The sequence below is a fragment of the Sebastes umbrosus genome, chromosome 12 (assembly GCF_015220745.1).
Source record: "Sebastes umbrosus isolate fSebUmb1 chromosome 12, fSebUmb1.pri, whole genome shotgun sequence".
Classification (NCBI taxonomy): domain Eukaryota; kingdom Metazoa; phylum Chordata; class Actinopteri; order Perciformes; family Sebastidae; genus Sebastes; species Sebastes umbrosus.
The window spans coordinates 18784786-18806801 of record NC_051280.1 but is presented as its reverse complement, the minus strand read 5'-3'; the positions used below and the strand labels follow the sequence as shown (position 1 = coordinate 18806801).

The 22016-nt window shown below is 46.2% G+C and overlaps 1 protein-coding gene across 1 annotated transcript in view; it reads right to left on the bottom strand.

Moving 5' to 3' along the window:
- Positions 1–22016, bottom strand: part of ptch2 (patched 2) — a 29755-nt gene that overhangs the window by 3685 nt on the left and 4054 nt on the right. The window contains exons 3-20 of the mRNA XM_037787089.1: positions 14231–14420; positions 14076–14145; positions 13888–13979; positions 11421–11529; positions 11229–11315; positions 10987–11108; positions 9831–9978; positions 8662–8793; positions 8406–8561; positions 8199–8291; positions 7967–8092; positions 6716–7097; positions 6099–6623; positions 5411–5553; positions 5085–5265; positions 4707–4987; positions 3262–3399; positions 2593–2735 (exon numbers count right to left, since the gene is read on the bottom strand). Coding sequence (XP_037643017.1) covers positions 2593–2735; positions 3262–3399; positions 4707–4987; positions 5085–5265; positions 5411–5553; positions 6099–6623; positions 6716–7097; positions 7967–8092; positions 8199–8291; positions 8406–8561; positions 8662–8793; positions 9831–9978; positions 10987–11108; positions 11229–11315; positions 11421–11529; positions 13888–13979; positions 14076–14145; positions 14231–14420 — 3118 coding nt within the window. The remainder of the gene's footprint in view (positions 1–2592; positions 2736–3261; positions 3400–4706; positions 4988–5084; positions 5266–5410; positions 5554–6098; positions 6624–6715; positions 7098–7966; positions 8093–8198; positions 8292–8405; positions 8562–8661; positions 8794–9830; positions 9979–10986; positions 11109–11228; positions 11316–11420; positions 11530–13887; positions 13980–14075; positions 14146–14230; positions 14421–22016) is intronic.

Below are 22016 nucleotides of genomic sequence, written 5' to 3'. Positions count from 1 at the left end.
ACAAAGTGTGACAACGTTTAACATTTGACATGCAACTTAATTTCACGCAATTTTTCTTTTAATGTGACAGAAAAATGTTGACAGGACCACTGACAGTGGCCTGATGTTTGAAATGGACACACAAACACACATGCGCGTGCACAACTCCAAACACACACATAGTTGGCACATGAGGAGGGGAAGTAGCTCAGGGGAAGAAGTCAGGGAAAGCCCAGTGTTTGTGTATCAAAGGCAGGGAGGGCAAATCTGATTCCCCGCTCAGTCCAACTAAAACATGCTTTGATGCCTCCACTGCTGCTGCTGCTGCTGCTACAAGACTTTCTCTCGCTCTGTTTTTCACTCACACAGCGTGTGCGTTTTTTTTGTGTGTGTGTGTGTGCGTGCATCTCAGTGGAGCGCTGAGGAGGCCAGGGGTGGAGGCAGGCCACAAGAAAGAGCTACCCAAGAAAATTAGAGAGGACTCCACTTAAACACTAACAGAAAGCAGAAAGAGAGAGACAGTGAGATGCTAACCACCAGCCAGACTTAAAGAGGTAAAAGAAAAGGGGGAGGATTGTTGGAATGAAGAGAAAAAAAACGGCAAAAAGGACAGGGATAATAGCTGCGTGGTGTTCTGGAAACATGCTTCTCTCCTCTGAATTGACTACTACAACGATTATTACTACTACTTTACTTGACAAAGGTCGCTCTCTAGGAAAAAGTTGCATGTTGGGTGTGATTTCACGAGCCATATTTTCTTCTTTAACCTCTGTCCCTGTTTTCTCCCTTTTATCAGAAGCACAACGCGTGTCATCCTAACCACTTTTGACAAAAAAACACTTCGGGGAGATATTTTCAATTTCTTGCTGTCTGCTCAAACCACGACTGTCTTTCAAACCGCACGCAGATGTTTCATCTGTACGCTTTATTGAATCAAAGCACGGAAATCACAAATAGGATGTCATCTCGTTTTAACGGCGCGGCGTCGGCCTCCGCTTTTTCAGCCTCACTCGCTCGCTTTATTTCCAAAACAACGTCTTTAAAAACAAAACAAGGGAAGAGTGAGACAGAAAGAATGAGAGTGAGACGTTGGTGGGACCTCCAACAGTGTCTCACTGTTAGGAATTCTGTTGTTTATATAAACTGTAATCTTTTCCATTCGTTGTCAGGGCCTGGGGAGAGCTGTGTGTGTGTGTATATGTGTGTGAGAACGAGAGTGTTTACATGCCTGTACATATGTGCATTTCTCCTTGTGTGTGTGTGTGTGTGTGTGTATGCATATGTATCCTGCATGTGTGTGTGTGCATGAGAGACTCTGAGCAGAGCTGAATTAGGCTTGCTGTTTATTCAGTGCGTTACAAGGCCAGGAGATGTTTACAGCAGTATATTTATGCTGCTCCCCAGCTAGCCAGCTCTGGCTTGCCCCATTCACCCGACCACAGCTACAGCTACAGCTAAACAAGACCTCCAACAGAGATACTAGACCCTTCTGTCTCTCCATCTCACCCCCGTCCTCTGAAAATGATCTCTCAAAGAATCATGGGAGAAAAGAAAGAAAACAAAAAAGCTCTCTCTGACTTTCTTTTTCCCAGTCCAACGTCCTATTTACTCTCAATTTCTCCCTATTTACACCTCCTTATCTTTCCAATCCATCACCGTGGAGGATCCGTTCATCCACCCACCCACCCACCAGGACCTCATATCCTTGCAAGGAAGCCACCCTCAGCGTACTTCTCCTCCTCTCTCTCTCTCGGCTTCAGTCTCTGTTTCTGCAGAAAAACGGCGCTTTTTATGTCACGGAGGCCTGTTGCTGTCTGTGAGCTCAAGGTTGTGGTTTCGGGTTTGGGCCTAGACCACATTCGGCTGAAAAACATCGAGCTATTCGCCTTTTTTTCCACTCTGACCATGAAACAGTGGTAGAAAACGCACGCACACACAAGTACACACAATTTAAACACACACACATAGAGGGGAGTGATGTCTGTTGGTGGGCTTCAGACCATCTGACTGGCTGACCAGTTCAAATTTAGCTCCGCTTTTTATTACGGCACCCGACGCGGAAGGAACAGAATGCCAAACGGATGATAGGAATTTTTACAGATTCCCTCTTGTAAGTGTGTGTGTGTTTGTGTGCGTGTGAGTGAGAGAGAGAGAGAGAGAGAGAGGGGGATAGAGAGAGAGAGGGAGAGAGAGAGAGAGAGACACATCACCCAGTGGGTAGCAGAACACTTCCATGTTTACGAGCAGCTGCTACACACCCTTGATGTTTTCCCCATTTGTTGTGCTCTGAGGTTGGGGAGACGGGTGTGTGTTCCCAGAGTGACAGAACCAGGTGCATATTTGTCAGTGTGTGTGTGGGTGTGTGTGCATAAATAGGGGTATAACATTTCCACCTGCATGCACCACTGACCCCCCACAAGGCTTCCTCAAGTGAGGATAGACAACTGGCTCCACACATACACTAATGGCGTAAAACCAAAACACTGCTACTTCTGGAGGTAACAAATGGGCTGTGGAGTACCGTCACTCTCTCACACATACAAGCACAAAGTCAGCACATACATCGCCACACCACACACACACACACAGATGCAGACACACACAGCATCTCACCTCATGATGAAGTCAAACTCTGACCCTGCCAGCATGAGAACGCCCAGCAGCGTTGAGATCGCTCCGTCGACCACCGGGGCAAACATGTGCTCCAGAGCCACCGCCGAGCGCTTGTTCCTGTTGCCAATCGCTGTCAGGAAGCCCTGCGGCAGAGGGGAAAGGATAAATGAGTTGGAAATCTTGCCGATCACACAGAACTTGTGCTTGCGGCGAGGCTTGGCATACGGTTTTGTTGGGGATCACTACGCTGCACTACAAGACAGTACACTGAGCTAGAACGCTGCCAGCGTGAACCAGGAAGCCAAAAGTTTCCTCGTAAATCTTTAATCACACTTATTTTACCTTTTTCACTTTCCATTTCAGGCACTAAGCCACAGAAGTCTGTGCTTTGCACTGACTTTAAAAACAACTCAAATGTTTGCAATGCAATTTGCAATCCTTTGCAACAAGAAAAAAATACATTTAATGAATAATAATAATAATAAATAATATTACTGTTTAAATGTAATGCTTCCCTTAGGTAGGCAAATACTGTCTGTAGAAGGTATTCATAACATTTGGACCAAAGCATCAGGTTTCAAGTAAAGTAGGTGTTTAATTGTAGGAGCTCAGTGCCCCTAACAGCTAATCCATCTGTGTGCTCTCGCTCTGTGCCGAGTCTTGACTTACCAGTGCGATGTGAACGGTGAACTCCACTCCGATGCCAACGGAGGCTATCAGAATGACCACAGGGATGGCGCTCAGTTTGATGCCGATAAGACCCATGATGCCAAACAACTCCACCGTCATCATGGCCAAGATGAACACCTGAAAAGAAGACACAGAAAGAAAGTGTTACAATCGACTGCCAGTATTCCAGTAACAATTGGATGATGAGGAAACATGCAATAAAACTCAAATAAAAGCATGTAAACAATAAAAGCGAACATGCTTTTCCTTAGTGACTGAGTTGAGCCCTTTTGCCTCTTCACCCCACACAATCTTTGACCCTGTGCTCAGGGTCTCAGCCACATGGCATCAAATTACCCACCCCGAGGCTAATACCTCCCCCTCCTCCTCCTCTTCCTTCTCAGAGGTGGTTGAAATGATTGACAGGGCCTGAGACAACAGAGCGTCACTACCAGAACACCATACACATCTGTCTGTGTAGGTGGAAAACAAATTATCTTCCCGCCTGTTTGCCTTATTTTATTGTTTCCGATATGTTTTAATGCAACATCTTGTAGTGTAATTCAGTGTTTCGGTTAATGTCTTAATAGTGAACGTACAATGTTACTGTAAACCGCAACGCAAACAACAAGTCTTAGAAAACAAGGAGGAGAAAACGGTTCCCGGCCAACGGGGGCTTTTGATCCCAGCGGGGGCTGCGAGCTGGGGCACGGTTAAATTGGAAATGATAAAAGCCGTTTTACTGCTCGACCACATACAGGCAGGGTGAGACCTTCACAGGCGGGCCGATGCTTGGAAACCGTACATGCATGTAGCTGTGAGACGGTGTTATGTCGCTGTCTCAATCGGTACTTAAATTAAACACATTCCAACTGAAACTGGCACTGTTGTTGTGCTACACTTCGGCCCCCCCAATGGTCGGGGATATGTGGATTTGTGTGAGTTTGGGGGGCCCTTAAGGACCACCGGTCCCACCAGCTTGTGTGTGAAATGTTTTCCAACTGCTGAACACTCAGACTTTCTCTCTCTCTCTCACACACACACACACATATCCCTGATGGATGGGTTGAGCAGGCCAAGGTCGCAACTGGGCAGATCTGTCCTGTCCCCAAGTCTCTCCCTCTCCCTCTGACAAAAGCAGCGAGGGAGTTGGAGGTAGAGGCTTCAGGAGGGCAAAGCCTTTCTTGCTCCTTTGCATTTCCTTTTCTAAGGCCGGCCCAGCCTACATTAGAATGACAAAGGTCCCCGTGTGTGTGTGTGTGTGTGCGTACTGGCCCTCCGCAGAGAAAAAGGGGCCCCCTAGACAGCGTTATTGAGCTGTGCTGAGAAGGGTGAGAAGAAAGTGAGAGGAGGAAGGGGCTAATGATGTTGTTGAGGTAGCATGAGGTGGAAAACGTAGGAGCAATAGGAAGAGGTATGATGAAGAGTTGTAGGGGCTTGCTTACAATGATGCCGGCGGTCCAGGGGTTGAGCAGGAGCATCGCACAGACCAGGAAGGTGCAGGCCAGCACCACGCTGATTGCCAGCAGGAACCAGTGTCTGAGGCCAATGTACTGCTCCCAGAACAGGAAGGGGTATCCGTTTGGGTAGTTTAACACACCCTTGCGGGTAAACTCGTCGCAGATGGACCGCACACTCTCGATGGCCTCCACAAATTCGCCGGCTTGGCGAAGGCCGTTCAGGTAGAAGGGGAACTGGGCGAACTCCAGGGGCTCTGCAGCTGGAACTGCAAAAGAGAAAAAGAGAAAAGAAAGATTGTATTGCAAGGCATTTTCTGGTGCGTCCCCTTTGGCCAAAACGATGCATTAAGATAAGATACTTACTGCGCAGATTCTCCCCTGTGGCGTCGTACTTGTCGTGAATCCACTCTCTAGGATGAGGGTAGAAGTTGGCCTGAGAGGCAGCGTAGCCCAGAGGATCATTACTGACCCAGACTGTCAGGTAAATGTAAAACACCTCCGCGGGGATCAAACCCTCTGCATCCACCAGCCGACGAGAAGTCAGCTAGAGAAAAGGGATTACAAAAATTCTGATTTAAGAATAGAATAAATGATAAAAAAAAAAAAAAAAAGACAGCTGATAATGTAGTTATTCACAATGACATGTGGATTCTGTTTTAAAGTATTTGGTGTAGCTCTTGCAGACATACCTGGCTATAGTTGAAAGGCTCTTTCTTGGAGCCAGTCTGGATGAGGAGCTTGTACGCCAGCGCTCCGTCCTCTGTGCCGTTGCGATAGCTGTCAGCTGTAATCCTGCCTGCCTGCCAGTCAGCATCAAAAGCAGCCTGGAGACCTGCGTGTGAGGTAAAACACACACACAAAAAAGAAGAGAAAGGATTATTGCGGCTGTCATTTATAAATATTATGATTTCTGTTATCATCAAATTATAGTTGTCTGTCTGTGTGGGCAGTGATGTTGAAAATGTGAAATATCATGTTTCCTTTTCCTTTTTTTTTTTTCATCTGGCTCTGATTGATTAAGTTGTTAGTTATCACTTCCTCCTGACTGGGCCTCTGACATGTTCTAGCCTGAGGACACACACACACACACACACACACACACACATGCAAAGATAACCTATGACCCCAACCCCGTCTACTGCACCACCCCTGAGCCCAGGTGGATGGGGGTAAACAGCACAACTGAACTTTCATTCACCCTTCGCACATTCTCACTTCACACCCATTCACGCTTGTCCTTAGTTAAAAAAAACACACCTGAAAAAACCTGTTGCACCCCCTACTGGATTCTGACATCATTATCAGAAACTCCCAGGAGAACAGAGAGTAACTTATTACATGACTCACTCAAAAACACTCAACATGACTGAGTCTTACCTCTTAGCCAGTCCTGGAAGTAGTGCAGCCACATGCGGGGCAGTTTGCTGTCGCTGTCTCTGACCACGTATTTAACAGAGTTGAAGGCGTTGTGCAGCTGGATCAGCAGCCTCTGTGACCGGGCGTAATCGAATCCATCCATGGTCACCAAGTACATGTTGTAGAAGGAGAAATACTTGAACTGGGCGTCGATGAAGTCATACTCCTTGGTGTCGCGTGGCACGATGTCGGTTAGGTAGAGGCCGTCGTGCACCATGGTGGTCCCGTACAGGCTGAGGCCCAGGAGGCCCAGGAAGAGAACCACCACGATGGCTTTGCTTTTGGGCTTGAGGAGCAGAGGGGCGTATTTATCCCTGGCAAAGCTGGACAAGTTCCAGTGCAGGAAAGGGAGCGGGACGCACTTCTTTCCTGATTTGGAATCCTCCACCTGAGCCAGGAGGTCACGTGTGGAGCTGGAGGTCGGGGTGAAGAGCTGGGAGCCGTAGGGGTCCAGCACAGAGGTGGTGGGCGGGGAAGGTGTGATAGCTATGGGAAGATCATACAAGCAGATAATGAGTGTTTTGGTATTGTGATTTATTCGTGCTGACTTTAGAGAACGCTTTGAACGCTTTAGTTACCTTGAGGCTGTGAAGTGGGGCAGACGATGATGGACGGCGGGCTGGTGGAGATCTGTGAGGTAGGTGGTAGGATTGTGACGATATGCTGGCCGGCTGCGTCACACTGCGTGAACGCCTGCACCGTGGTGGTGATCTGGGTGCTGGTGGTGATTGTCGATCCCGCCGAGTACTGGTGCGTGTGCGCCGTCGTAGGCGTGTGCGGCTGTTCTCCGGCGTCCGACAGCTCGTGCGGAGAGAGGTGGATGACGCGGTCGGAGCAGGGGCTGTACAGGCAGCAGAGGACGTCCAAGCGCTTGTCCTCGCGCCGGTGGAGGTCCAAACTGAGGATGGCGGGGAAGATGAGCAGCACCATGGCGAAGTTGAACACGACCACAATGGCCGCCTGGGGAGGGAAACACAGAGAGACGAAATGAGAAACAACAAAGTGAGAAAAGACAGAGAACAGTATGTAAAATTACAGACACCCTAACCCAGCTGGGGAGAGTCAGGGCTCAGACCACAGCCCAGAAAGTAAAGAAAAGCCTTACTCTAAATCACCAGCCAGGAATACTAAGCGAGCCAGACGGGGAGAGGAAGAGAGAGAAAAGAAAGAAAAGAGAGCCAGAATGAAAGAAGTGCTAGAAAGACTGAGAGAAAGGAGCAGGAAGGGTACATATATGTTGCGAGTCTGAGCAAAACCATCACCCTTCACCACCGCCGCTGCCTCCCTACTCTCCCCAGCCCCTGGAGCTGACATTCTAACTGGCTGTGGTTTCCAGTGTGTGTGTGTGCGTCTATGTGTGTGTATTTGTGTGTTTGCTTGTGTGTTACAGACCACCCACAGTTAGTCACAGATCAGAGCAAACCGCCTTGACGGGCCAGTGATATACTGATCCACTCCTCCCTCCCTCTGCTTCTCCTTCTCTCTCTGTCTGCCTCTCTCTGTCTGTTCATCGCTCTCTCTCTCTCGCTCTGATTATTCCACATTATACACACACACACACACACACTTATGCACATATACACAGAAGCAGAGTCACGCACACACACACACACACACACACACACACACACACAAAAATGTTGGCCCCGTAGGTGCAGCGGCAATAAAACTGGGAACAAAGGCTTGCCTTGCTCTGAATGAATGTCACCTCTCTTAAGTTATCCCTTTCATTTTCAAAGGAGCCTCCGGCCTCTCGGTGTGCGATTGTGTACATGTGTTTATGTCTGTGCGCATGCGTGTGTGTGTGAGAGTGTGTGTGCAAAACATACCTGCAAAGAGAAAGCTCGCAAGGCAGGGATGGGTACGAGAGCGGCCATAAAGAACGCAAGCATGTTGTTGATGGAAGTCAGAGCCACGCTGGTGCCGGTGCGACGCAAACAGTCTCCTGTCCGGTCCTGCAAAACAAAAACAAGACAACGTTGAGAAGAGAAAAGAGGCGACGAGAGGAGAGGAGAGGTGACGAGAGGAGAGGAGGGGAGAAGAGAGGAGACTTAAAGGTACCTTAAAGGGGATGTTACTTCCACCCTCTGTGAAGGAATGAGCCAACAGAAACATGTCATCCACACCAATCCCTAGTGCCAGGAAGGGAAGCACCTGGGATGGGAAAAGGTCACAATGAACATTTCACATCAAAACCACCGAAAGACCCCCCCTTAATCATACAGTAATGTTACACAGTTTATGTGTGCAGCTTCCTTTGTGTTGTACCTGTGTGGTGGCGGCGTTGAAGGAGAGGCCAAGCAGGGAGCAGAGACCCAGTCCTGCAGCCACTGACAGAGCCACTAACAGGACCCCGGCCAGCCCCACGGCCCCCTGGGACTTGGCGCAGTCCCACCTTAGCATGGTCACACAGGCGTAGGCCAGCTAGAGAGGAGACATCCATGTTAAATATTAGTCATTTTACAGTAAAGTTACACATTTCTCATGAACTTGCAAGCCGATTTAAATCAATTATCATGCTCACCATGAGCAGGTATCCTCCCGCCACCCTGATGACGCTGACATCGGAGAAGGATTTCATGATGTCGTTGAGGGTGGTGGTGGAGAAACCGTGGATGGACTGGCTGGAGTTGGATGGGATACTCTGGTGGACCACCTGAGGGACAAATATCAATTAATTAACAACGAGTCCAGCTAAATAAAATATGCCAATATACTTTCTTAAGCAGATTACCTAAATAATTAACAAGTAGATTGACAAAAATAAGATACTGGAAGCACTGGAGTGATAGTTAAATGTACATTGGAGGGGTTGAACTGCAGAGTAACTTGTTTTTTGCACATGAAAACACATTTCCTCCCTCTGACCAATGCTACCCCAAGCATCTTCTACAGCCCCATATTTCAGGGCCCTCTAACAGAAAAAAAGCACCCTGTCCCTTTGAAATGTGTGTGAAAGTGAGTATGTGTGTGTGTGTTTTTACATGTGCTAGCATGTGTGTGAGTGCGTGTGTACGTATGACAACTGAGGAGTAATGAGCACAGATGCCAGAGGTTGTGAGGTCAAAGGTGAAAGGGATGGGATCACATGGCTCGGGAGGCTGTTCTCTACTCTGTGCCCCCCAAATGGACCAACGCTCCCCCAAAAGCTGTTTACCGCTCCGCATTTAGTCATCATTCGCAATTTCAGATAGATCTGTTCTTGTTCTTTAATGTGTCACGAGGAGGTGTCATGTCTCATGTCAGTTTACGTTAGAGTTTGTTACCCCTCCTCCTTCCTTGCATATGTCCCTCCTTCCCCTCCCCTCCCTCGCTCCCTCACCATGGTGGGTGTCAGCTATCACAGCAACAGCTTGTTCCTATAACTAGGGCTCTGACAGAGAGAGATGGTTGGCCTACCACACACACACACATATGCATACACACACACACCTACTGCCCTGATCTGCCCCGTGATTCGCTTTAAAAGGGAGCTGAAGACTGATGGAATTCAGACACTGCAGAATAAGTGTGTGTGTGTGTGTGTGTGTGTGTGTACCAAAGCAAAACAAGACTGCACAGGGACAAGGAAATGCCCCCCCATTTTTCTCATTCTCCTCCCACTTCTTCTTGGTGGTCACGATACAAATCTATACTTCTGTCCATCTTTATGCGAGTATTTGAATATACATGAAATGTGTGACGTGTTCTCACCTCCACAAACTTCCTCTGCCAGGACTCGAGGATGGCGGTAGCCTTATCTTCGTTCCAGTTTATGTCATGGATCTCGTAGTCGTCTTTAAAGTGCTCGTACAGCTGCTTCGGACTCATCAACAGGAACATGGTTTGGAGAGCCTCCGCACTGCAAAAACACACAGATGTAAGCTGAAGACACCTTAGAGATGTCTGGCTCCCCCTGAAATCATGCTTTATTGTGTGTTGAGCTGAGTTGAAACCTCAACTGCGTCATCCATCTCACGACTAGCACATTAAAAATCATCCAGTCCGACTGTTTAGGTGTTCTTGGTAACCTACACAGGAGCATGCCTTTCTGTGAATGGCTAAAGGCAGGTGCCTTTTCTTCCAGGACTTGTCCGCCTGTCTGTCTGCCAATGTAAACAGCTAAAAGCAGGTGTTATCTAGTCTGCCTGTCTGCCGGTCTCTCGGCTGGGATCCCAGATGTCCTCAGGTTTTTTCTTGGCACAGACACAGTGAGCAGCGGTGCTGCTCGAAATGTGAAAGAAATGATCATAAATCACCTCCAGGAGTAGCCTAAAAGTGTGGCTCTTGCAGATGGGACTGGAATCCTCTTTCATTCAAGGCTCTGTTGGGCCTGCGTGGGTCAGGATCTGGGCTCTGACCCAACGCTGTCACTCCATTAGTATTGGCCATGCTTTTAAATCCAGTTGGAGTCAATAGGAAAACACTGAACTCTGGAACGTGTCTTCTTAAGAGACAAGTCAGCTTAAGGAAACTATGAATTTGAGTGTTTTTTCCTTCCTTCTATATCTTCGTCTTCTTTGGTCCCTTACACAACAAATGTGTAACAGGCTGTGGGTGGGGGGTGGGGAGGCTTTATGTGGCCGTCAATCATCTTTAATTGGCCTATCCTGGACCGGGGTCATGCAGGAAACCGATCCCTCTCGGTACCAGGCATTCCTAGCATGTGTCTGTTGGGTTATTAGGGGTTACACAGATTCCACAGTCACGGCGGCTCGCAAGCTGACGGGCTGCTTGCCCTGCTGGCTGGCAGTGATCACACAACGCCCCACCCGTACAGTCACATCCTCCAATAAGACAAACTTATGACACACTCTGTAAAACCAGTGCAGTGTCTAATCTTTCTCTACACGTCGTAATAAACACACACCTCAGCAGAGCGTCCTGGCTACTCTTGACTCGCCCTCCCAGGATCAGCTCCTCCTGCCAGTGCATGAACTTCCGGCTGAAACCATGGCAACCACCCTGGAGACGCCCGGCAATGTCGGGACTCTGAATGGACGAGCAGCAGAGGAGCAGACGGGAAAAATAGAGAAATATGTGAGGTGTTAGTGCTGTTTTCATCTACAACGTCTTACTGTTTATAACAACTGAACTTATGTGTGAGTTTACCTCTCCTTGCTCCTTGTTGGGTGCACTGAGAGGGCAGTCAGGGTCTGAAGGGTCTAGACATGGCCTGTTCATGTAGGCATGTCCCACCTAAGGAATCAAACATTACAAAAGTGTCAGTAGATGGAAAAAAAGTATGCAACTAGACAAGTCTTTCATTCAGAAAATCGGTTTGTGTGTGTCTGTGTGTCCTACCTGGGCTTTGTCCAACATCTCCTTAAATCCTTCCAGTGAAGTGAACTGACTCAGCTCCTCCATTAGCTTGACTGGATCTAGATTCATCCACTGGATATCTGGCATACCCCTGGAGAGCAAAGATACACACACGATGAGCATCAACCAACACATATTCGAAAATAACTTGAAGAAGTAACTGTAAAATAGCTTTTATCGCTTTGTGCCTGCGAGGCTGTGTGGCTTCGCATTCCTGCTACTGTGAGCAGAAAAAGTACGATTCTTTCAGTTCTGTTTAATGCTCTCTCTCTTTCTGGTTGTGCCGGGGCTACGCAGGAGGCTAGCTGCAGATACAGGATAAAATAGCGTTTATTATCCTGTTTCACGCTGCCACAATGCCCGGGGAAAAGGCACGGTGGCTGCCTGCTCGCTTCCATTCCTCAATGTCCTGCACTGAGTCATAACGATTACCTCTGCCTCCCAAACATCTTGATAAGGAGGGAGGGAAGGGGAGAGGTTGGGAGGGAAATAGGTGAGGGATGAGAGGAGAAGCAAAGGGGGAACGCTCACACTGTTTGTTGTGTGATGTTCACAGGCAAATAAACTCTATTCTGAGCCTCGACTGTACCGCCATCCTCCTTCTCCTTGATATAAATTCATAATTTGTTCCATATTAAGGTCTATAAATCTACTCTTAACTATTCAAATTAACTGCTTTCTCATGCTTTTGGCTTTTATGGTATGTTTGCTGAAGAGACTAATGTCTATCTGGAGTGTTTTACATGTCTTGACCAATAATCAGCATCAATTTATAGCTAGATATCCTGCTTTGGAAACATTTTACTGTATTTATCTTTCAGAAAATGAACCGATCCACTTTAATATTATCGATGGCTGCTACTTAAAATAAGCCCAAAAAAAGAAATAATGTGCTACATTATTGGCAAGATTTTGGGATTCCATGCAATAAAACATTTAAGATGGACATTTCTGCAATGAGACAAAGTAAGAAAGAAGACAGACAGAAAGAGATGGAAATAAAAGAGTCCCAAAGTATCTCAATCTCCCTCCAACGGCTCATGAAGAGAGCTCCTCTCCTATTCCCACATACCAGGGTCCCTTTTGCTGCTGCTCGCAAAGACACACTCCTTTATCAGCTAGTTTTTGCTTGAGTGAACCGGGCCTGGGCCCTTTTGTTTTTTCATAGATTGCTGCTCTTTGTTCTCCCAAGTTTTTTCTCTCTCTCTCTCTCGCTCACTCTTCCTCACTCTCTTTCCCAATCTGCCTTTCTCCCTCTTCCCCTTTCTCTCTCTCCATCTCACTCTTTTTTTTGCATTTAAAACTGAAGTGAAGCGGAAGCTGAGGGGGACACACGGGCCTCAGTGACCGCCACAAGTTCCCTTCATCAGCTCCATGTGAAAAAAGGAGCAAAGAAAACTATTAATAAACAACAACAGATGCTGAACACTGAGTGTGATTTACAGGAATACTTGGGAGACGTGTGAATCATCAAAGATCCTCTCTGTGGCTCTGCTTTCACACAAGCCAACTGGGAGATGCTAAGGATGGGATGTTTGTTTCTGTATGTGCTGGCTTTGTCATGCAACATATCGCTGTCAGCTCTGGACCGAAATATAAACAAATAATTTGTTCGCTGAGAAACATCTGCTATGATCTAAACTATCTTTTATAAACTAAGGACTCAATTGAAATATCACTTCTGACGACGAGAAAAAAAAAAGCTCTCTTTCAGTGACTTAATTTCTCAAGAGAACTTCGTCCTGAAAAAAGGAGAAGAAAAAAAAAACTAAAATATGCCCAGACTCCACTGTTAACCGTCTTGTAGCTTCTCTCTGTCTTTCTCGAGGGACTTGAGGCTTGAATACTGCCCATTTTATTTGTTGGACAACTTGGGAGCTGGGAGCCCGGGGCATTACCATGAGAATGCCGAGTGTTAGCCGTGAGCTGACAAAGCCGGCCCCCCTCCCTCCTCCGGGGCCCCTGCACTGATGGACACTCACTCGTAAACTGAAAGAATGCTTACCATTGTCTGACCCAAAGGGCTCCCCTGCCACCACCACCACCACCGCCACCGCCGCCGCCTCCCCGCCCTCCGTTCTACCAACCCACCACCCAGTTGCTGCTGCAGCCATCTCTTCTCTCTCTCCATCCCTCCCTCGCTGCATCTCTCCCTCTTTGAATTTCTCTGTCAGGACACCCCCCTCCGGTCCCTCTCTGGGCCCTAAAAGAACTCTATTACTGACCGCCGCTGTCAGTCACAGCACCCCCTGACAGAACCCTGAAAGCCCAACTGTATGTCTCCATCGAGCATGTGTTAAAAGTTACGGACCTCTCCAAAAGCCTCTAGTCTGCAACGCAAGTCAGATGGAAGCAATGACAGCAAAGGGAGAGCCAAGACTTTCTATGAAATGTTTTAATATGCAAAAAAAAAAGTAAAGTAAGTTGGGTCAAATATTCCAAGACTTACGGTAAATAGGCGGAGCCACCCTGTAGTTTGGCCCCTTCCCAAAAACAGTCCAATGGGGTGATTATCATACAGGGGAATAGCTTGTCAATCATCTGGGATCAGGAAATAGAAAGGAAGCACGATTACACACCACAAATCAGGGAAAATATTTATATACAGATATAAAAAAAATGAAGTTGTGCACTTACCCTTTCAATCATGACATTTTCTATAATAGGAACTCCTGATTTATAGCATATTTTGTTAAGATCCCACGACCTACAAGAGAGAAAATTTAATTAACAACTCTTATTGTCGACACACTAGGAAAAGTCTTCACATAACATGTCTGTGGTTCACTTACTTTCCAAACAGTGACACCTGGACCTTGCTGGCGGACAGGGCGGCTTCCATGTGAACCAGCAAAGCCTCCTGGGTAAGAATATTGGTTCCCTCTTCTTTGGGGGTCTGGATGAGCATCTGTGAGGTAAATACTGACTCCTCTCCCTGCTTCTCCTTGGTGTAGCGAAGCTCCGTGCTCACCCGACTACCAGCTAGAAGACAAAGGATAAAAGAACAAATGAATACTGATAGATAGATAGATAGATCGATAGATAGATCGATAGATACTGCATATACATTAGCACATTTCTTTAATGCTCATACAAAGACACACAGACACACACATTTGGATCCTATAACAAAGTGTGCTCCGTGCATATAAATGCACACACACTTACACAAGAAGAACACACACATATATATCGACCAACGCCCTTGGCCCTCGCCAGTGTTGGTTTTGAAGGCACTTCACACAAGCCAGCGTCTGGCCAAGAGAAATGAGTAATACAGCTTCTCATTGGCTCCTCCTGCGAAACAGATGTGCCCTGTTCATTTGGAAAAACCAGCCCTCTGATGCCCCAAAAAAACCCTCTGCCACTGTGCTCAGGGGCAGCAGATATCGATTCAGTCATTTCGGGTGCTTGAGAGAGTTGGCTAAGGGGGGAACAGTGTTGATATGGCACACAGAAGTTGGGATTGAAAGACATTAAAGAACGCGAAGATAAAGAAAGGTAAATAGAATCAAAGAGAGAGATATATTAGATGTCAGAGGTGATGATGAACAAAAAAAAGAGATAGAAAGAGGATGAAAAAATAACACAGAGAGAGAGAGAGCTATGTTGTGCTGTGCGGTAGACTCCAGCCCCCTAATTACAGGAGGTTGCCCTGAAAAGAGTTTGCCAGCCGGGGGGATCTGTGCCTGTGCCAAGTGGACATGAAACATGCCGCGCTGGATCACAGAGGGCCCGTCTGCCCCTCTCGCTGTCCCACTACATGACAACCCCAGAGAGGGAAAGAGAGGGAGGGAAGGGGGGACGTTTGGAAACAAGCGCTACCTCCTTCTTAATTCTATCTCTCGTCACTCTTTTACTCACTTTCCCTACGCTGCACTCAATCCTGACTGCATCTATTCCTCTCTTAATACTCCCTATAGCTCCTGCCTCTGTCTTTCTCTCCCTCTTTCTTACTCTCTCTCTTCCCCTCACGCTCTCTGCACCTCCCCCCAGCCTGGAGCAGGCTCCTATAATTGATGGGGAGAAAAAGAAAAAACAAACTATTCAGCCTACGCCGCAAAAGTGTGAGATCAGGTTAGAACTCTGGGCCTTGGAGACACAGTCCAATATGTATGTCTAGGCTTCGCTTTTCAAGGCTTTAATTACCTACGCAGGGGCTTCGGAATATAAGGTCACCTCGATTATTTGCAGTCACGGGTGTCTGGCTCGATGCATCCCAAAAAAAGAAAAAAACGAAACTTCAAAATCTCGCTGGATATCCTTTTCACATCTGGTCCTACAAAAATGTTAAAGTCGACAAGTTTTTATAACACTTTTATTCCAAAATAGATGTAGAATAATATCCTCAAGACTATTGTAGTTGAGAAAATAAAGATGTTTTTTTTAAAGGTTCTTTGAGTGTATTTGAATTTTCACACTGTAAAGCACAAGTAAGGATCTGGATTGGTGTAAAAACGGTGCTCCACTTCCTTGCCACACAGATTTCCAATCAAAAAAGGCTACTACAAAATGGAACCCTTTCCGTTCGCGGACCTCTTTGACATCTGTTAAACCTTTTTTGACATTTCGTATGTTAACCTCTGCAGCGTGGGGTTTTGATCCCAACAGGAACTGGGTGGCTCGGAGAGACTCTGGCTCTGTAATTACAGGCCTCCTGAAGTAAATTATAGCTATTTGTGTCTCGTTCCTCCCATCTGGACCACCCAGGCAGCCAGTCCTCTCTCTTCTCTCTCGCTCTCTCTCTTTCTCGCCTTCTCTCCTCAACCCCTGGTCCGGCCCCAACCACCCAACTCTGAGCTTCGCGACTACTCTCGCTCTGCTCAGCTCACCGCTCGCTCCAGAAGGAACCTTGTCCTTTTCTTTTCTTATCTGTCTTTTCCTCTCTATCTCCTGGTTTCTCTTCTCCTTTTTCTCCCTCTTCTTTCTACTTAGTTCTCACTCTTTTTCAATCCCCCTACCCTCTCTCTGCACTCAGGCTGCGCTCCACACAGCCTTAAAGAGACAGTTCCCGGAAATTTTCCCACCCTGGGAAGAAAGCGCCTTTGAGTGTGGAAACCCGGGGGTTTCAACACCCAAGCGGCTGGTAATTTTACTACATGAGCAATTTTGTAACATGAAATATTAGTCCGTGTTTGGCAGCGTGAACAAAAATGAAAAAAAAAAAAAAAAAAAGAATCACAAAATGATCACAACTCTTTCTAAATCACACCCGCAGTTCTTTCATTGGATGTTTTCGAGAAACTCGACCACCATCCTCACAAATTTTAACTTGCTGGGTGAAACATATGAATTCATTTAGCTTCACCACTAAAAGCACTTTCACAACAGTTACGACATCAGGAAAGTGAAAAGCAAATGAAAAATGTCACAACAAGCCCTGACATGGTTTCATGGCTGTGTATGAATGTGTGTGTGTGTGGGTGTGTGTGTACACCGGTTTAAACACTGGACCCTGTCTCCACCAACCTCAGTCATTTCCTCTCCACCTGACCCTTCCATACCCGAAAGCCGAACACCCAGAATCCCCTAACTCGGTGAAATATGTGCGGCTTCTCACATCTGGCTTCTAGGACGGAGGCAAGGCCATCTTTAAAGTGCTGCGCTTCAAATTTATTCTATTCTACTCTATTCTGTCTTGGTGGCTTACAGGCCTAGTCCCGGTTCCAGGCCATGCTAGGTCAGACCAGGCCACCTTCAAAGTTCAGTGTGGTAGATTAGCTGGATTAGGGGGCCTCTGAAAGGCCCCACGCTGCTATGGAGGAAGACCCAAGACGAAGAGGGCTGAAAGTGACATGTATGCTTTTACCTGCTATGTCTTTCCTGATTTACACAGCGTGGCAACATGAGGAGTATTGAACAGAACCTCCTTTAATAAAAGATAGATTGAAGGGAAAAAGAGGTCTGACCACCAAAGAGTAGCAACACTATAAAAAAAAGAAAGCCTTCTTCTATCCATCATTTACTTTTTCTCTGAGACGTTTTTTCCCCTCCAACAGAGGTCCTTTATTTCTTTTGATTTTCAGCAAAGGAGCCAAATGAGAAATTCATTCTCTTGGCCTGGCACCCAGCATCACAAAAAACCTCCTTTTGTCACATGTGGACCCTCCAGAATCAGGACTGTGCCCCACTTTGGGTCCTTAGCCCGGCCCTGCCCTATATGGCATTCCCTAGCCAGGGCACCGCCTAAAGCGGGCTGCCCCCCAGCAGATGGGCCATTCCTCCATACAATCCTTCAGTGCAGCAGCTCCACACTGAATGCACACCCTTTTGTCATTCAACCCTTCAATTTCTTTCAGATGTTTCCCAACAAACAGCGGAATAAAATAAAGAGGGTTTTTTTTTTCACAACAAAACCAAATGGACCAAAACTTTCCCAGCCTGTAAAACAATGCCAGAGTTGGCTGTGGGAGGGTGAGGCTGGCACTTTGGTATCTTACCTATAGAAATACAGTGTGTGTGTGTATGTGTGTGTTTTTGTCTTCACACGCACGCTGTATCTGTTCATTAATCGCCAAAGACAGTTATTTTAGGAGGAAGAAATCCTAATTAATGTGCGAAAGCGAGAAAACTAAATTGATCAACTTCAATGTGTTTGAATCCTGCAGCTCCCAAAACAACCACCCTGAGATCACACCTTAAAAACAGTATAAAACAGCGAAAACAACATGAAAATTCAGTTTCACTTACATTCTATTCAGATGTGCCAGTGGTGTTAGCCACCACACATAAATTTCCACCAGGGTTGGCATTTAGGCACTTTCTATTTCCATATGTATAGGCTTGCCTCTGCTAATTATGCTAATCATGGGCAGAGTTGGCCACTGTGAAAAATAGTCACATTAGACACTCCACTGACCGCTAATACTGCTTAATGTGTGGTTGAAACATACATTCATCCCCGCCTGAAAGGCAAAATTTTTCCACGTTGCTGGTCTCATTCAGTCGAGAAATGAATTTATTGAGCCCAAGAAGCATTTCTTTTTTCCCTCCCAAGTACCAAGAAAATGTTCAGTCTCTCTCTGTCTCACTCTCCCCTTTACTTTTAATACTTTCACGGTGTTAAAGACAGAGGCAAATGGTGCAAACTCTAAGGTGACTGGTGCCGCTTTATTTGGCGTAGACCAAAGACAAAAGGTTGCTCTTCAGCTGGGAGAGAAAGGGTGCCACACTATATTGATTGAGTTTTCATTATCCCGTTTTCAGTTGCATTGCAGCCTTTCTCAGTAATGTTGCATTCAATGTCGCAAAGACTGACAGTTTGTTGCCCCTTTTTTATAAAAGCTTTGGCTTTTATAAAAACACCACACTACACTTTTATGTTATCGCTGTAAATGTGGCCACATGATGAATACATTTGTTTTAATTCAAAAAGACAGGTAGGGGGCAGTCTGTATCATGGGGGCCATGTGTCTGTCATATGCACATGTATCTATAGCTGTGTTTATTTGTTGGGGGGTGGTCTTGGTCTGACTGTTGAAGAGTGTGTGTGTTGGGGGGGGATGCTGAAAAAGGGGATGGAATGAGGGAGACTTGGATTGAAGGATGGCGGGAAGGAGGGGGGTGAAATAAACATTTAGAAGTGACCCAGGTTGACTCTGGTCTTGTTTGTTCTCTCTACCAGTGAGGTCCTGGGCCCTGAGCGCTGGGAGTTTATTTATCTAGCTGGGGCACCACCGCGCACTATTCACCTCCAATAATGCCTCATAGAGCTCCCTTTCTCTGTCTGAACTGGGGCGCTGTGTGCGCTCCGATGAATTATAGCATTTACCTGCTGTGCCGCTCGGAGGTTTGTTTAGAGAAACTGCTCCAAACACCGAAAATGCCCACGTGTGCATTCGCTCATTTACGTCTTTTCTCTCATTTAATCAACTTCTTGGTCTGATTGCATTGGTAGCTGGCTAAGCTAGCACTTCGGTCTCTATGCATTCATGCTATGTGGACTGTGTATGGTCTTTACCTCCCCCTTTCCTATCCTCTTTCTACACGGCCTCTTTATGGGACATGTGGTGCGCCTGCTATCCGGATAGGCCCTGTCTCGCTGAACTCGTATTTGGACAGCTTGAGTCTGTGTACATGTCTGTCATGCCTCACCCAAACTCTGCCAAGAAGGATGAGTTTAGTTAATGTAAGAGTAAACACCGCCACTTTTACATGGAGTCCGTTTCTTTCCTCTCTTTTCCCAAACAAGCTTTTCAAACGGGCCTTTGTAAAAGGGGAACGATCGGAGCTCAAACGTCTAAGACTTAAAACAATTATTCAAACACATTGCAGAAATATTTTAGTACAAATTTCAAGCTTCTCTCTCATACAAACACACCCTCTCACTGCGCTTTATGGTGGAAGAGAGACAAGCAAGAGACAGTCTCACACTTGATGTTTGTTCAAGTGACACAGGCAAAAACACAGGCAAAAAAAAAGTGTCAGCTAGCCGTAAACCTTCCACCCTGTTCCTGCCCCAACCCCCCAATGTCTGCTCTCATCCTTCTCTTCTTCCTGCACCTCTTTCTTTTACGATCTCTCTCTTTTCTGCTTGTGGACAATACAGACTGGGTCACACGCTGCAGCCCAGCTCACACCAACTTTCACACTCTCAAAAGGTGAGCAGGCTGTATACGCCTGAACCGTATAGGATAAGGTAATGTATGTTTACAGTATGGAAAGCTTCATTTACAGAGAAACTACAGAAACTGGGGATCTATAGAAATATAACGTATAGAGCTGCAACGATTATACAGAAAAAAACCCTATTAAAATCTATTTTGTTAATCGATTAATCGTTTAAGTAATTTTTTCACGCAAAAAATGTCTGAAAATTCAGTTTTCAGCCTCTCAAATATGGAGATTACCTGATTTTCTCTGTTTTTATATGATATTAAAGTGAATATCTTTTGGTTTGGGACTGCCAAAACAAGAAAAGACATTTAAAGACATCACCTTGGACTCTGAGAAACTGGGATGGACATTTTTCAATATTTTCTGACATTTTATAGACCAAACGATTAAACGATTAATCGAGGAAATAATAGGCGGATTAATCGATAATGAAAATAATCGTTAGTTGCAGACCTAATAATGTAATTCCGACACTTTCCAAACAAATATGCTACTCTGTGATACACATTTAAAACTTGCTAAACAAGACCTGTGTGAGAAATCAAAGGTTTTTGGTTGGCGATGTCTGTCTCAGAGTGACTGAGCAGTAAAACAGAAATAATCCTTAATCCCCCTGTCAGACTAAACACCCTGATATTGTGTCTTTAATTCTCACCTACACAGGTGTGAGGACTGCAAGCATGATTAACCCCTTTACTCTTTTGTTGCATGTCCCCCTTACATCCTTAAGACAAACAGAAATGATATGAATAAAGACTGTATACATGGAGGTATGTTATGAACTCAGGTACGCGTAGCACAGACACTAACTTTACCGACCTCCCTATTCTGTCTCCTCTCTCCCGAGACAGACTCTAGCACTGCTGTGCTCTGCTTCACAGTGTTTTGGTCCTGTAGGAGGGGAGGAAGCAATTAAAAAAGCCCTGGTGGCCTAACTTCACAGAGCAGGCAGACAGACAGGTAGAAACATAAACACACATACACAAAGCGTAGGCAGACAGACGGCCAGGCAGGCTGCACACACCAAAGGTGGCAAAGATGACAAGTGGATGTGTTTGTGTGTGCGTGGGTGGTGCGGGGGCAGCTTCTAGTATGAATATATGATGGGAAGCATATGCCCCTAACACATTCACACACACACACACATATAGTGTTAACACATATGGTGTCACTTCACAGCTAGGTTATTCTGAACAAATGAGGACACGAGTGGGAAAAGCTTTGTTTATGCTGCAATCTGGAAGAGCCGTTTCATAAGATTACACTACATTAGAAATTAAATGTCTTCTAAATTAAGAAATATACGCAAAAAACAGTCCAATAAAACTGAAAAAACTGAGTCCCTTAATGTGAAATCAGCTGTCTTATTAGAGAGAATATCATTCCGGCCTCTTCTGGCTCATGTGCCATGGTGCATGTGTGTGTGTTTTTCCGTGTTTGTGTGTGAGAGAGAGAGAGAGAGAGAGAGCGAGGGAGAACTAACCTCTCCTTGTTACCGAACCACTTTACTCTCCATTGAGGCCCTAGCAGCTTTGTCAATGGGCTATTGGTGGAAACAAGGCAGGCAGAAACTTTAGAAACATGGCCACGGCCTCTTAAAGGCACAGCATTCCTTTTCAGCACCCCCCTGTTCAACTCTCTCAATCCCACAGCAAAACAACTGGCACGCAAACATCTAAACATCTCCTTTAAGAGATGGATCCGCCAATTAGCTCAAGAGGTAATCCCGAAGCTTTACACTAACCAGAATGAAACCAAAGAAAAAGGAGACTGTGGAGATTCAAACTCTTGTTGCCTGCTTTTGTTGCAAACTCAGGCTTTTGCAACGTCAGTGACTACATTTACTGAAGTTTTTAAATTGTGTCTGATAAAGGGAACTTATTTAAATTCCTGTGCAAGTGAAGCGCACAGACCTCCAAACACTTCTCCCGACACCAGCGGCAGCAGCAGCAGCGTGTGATT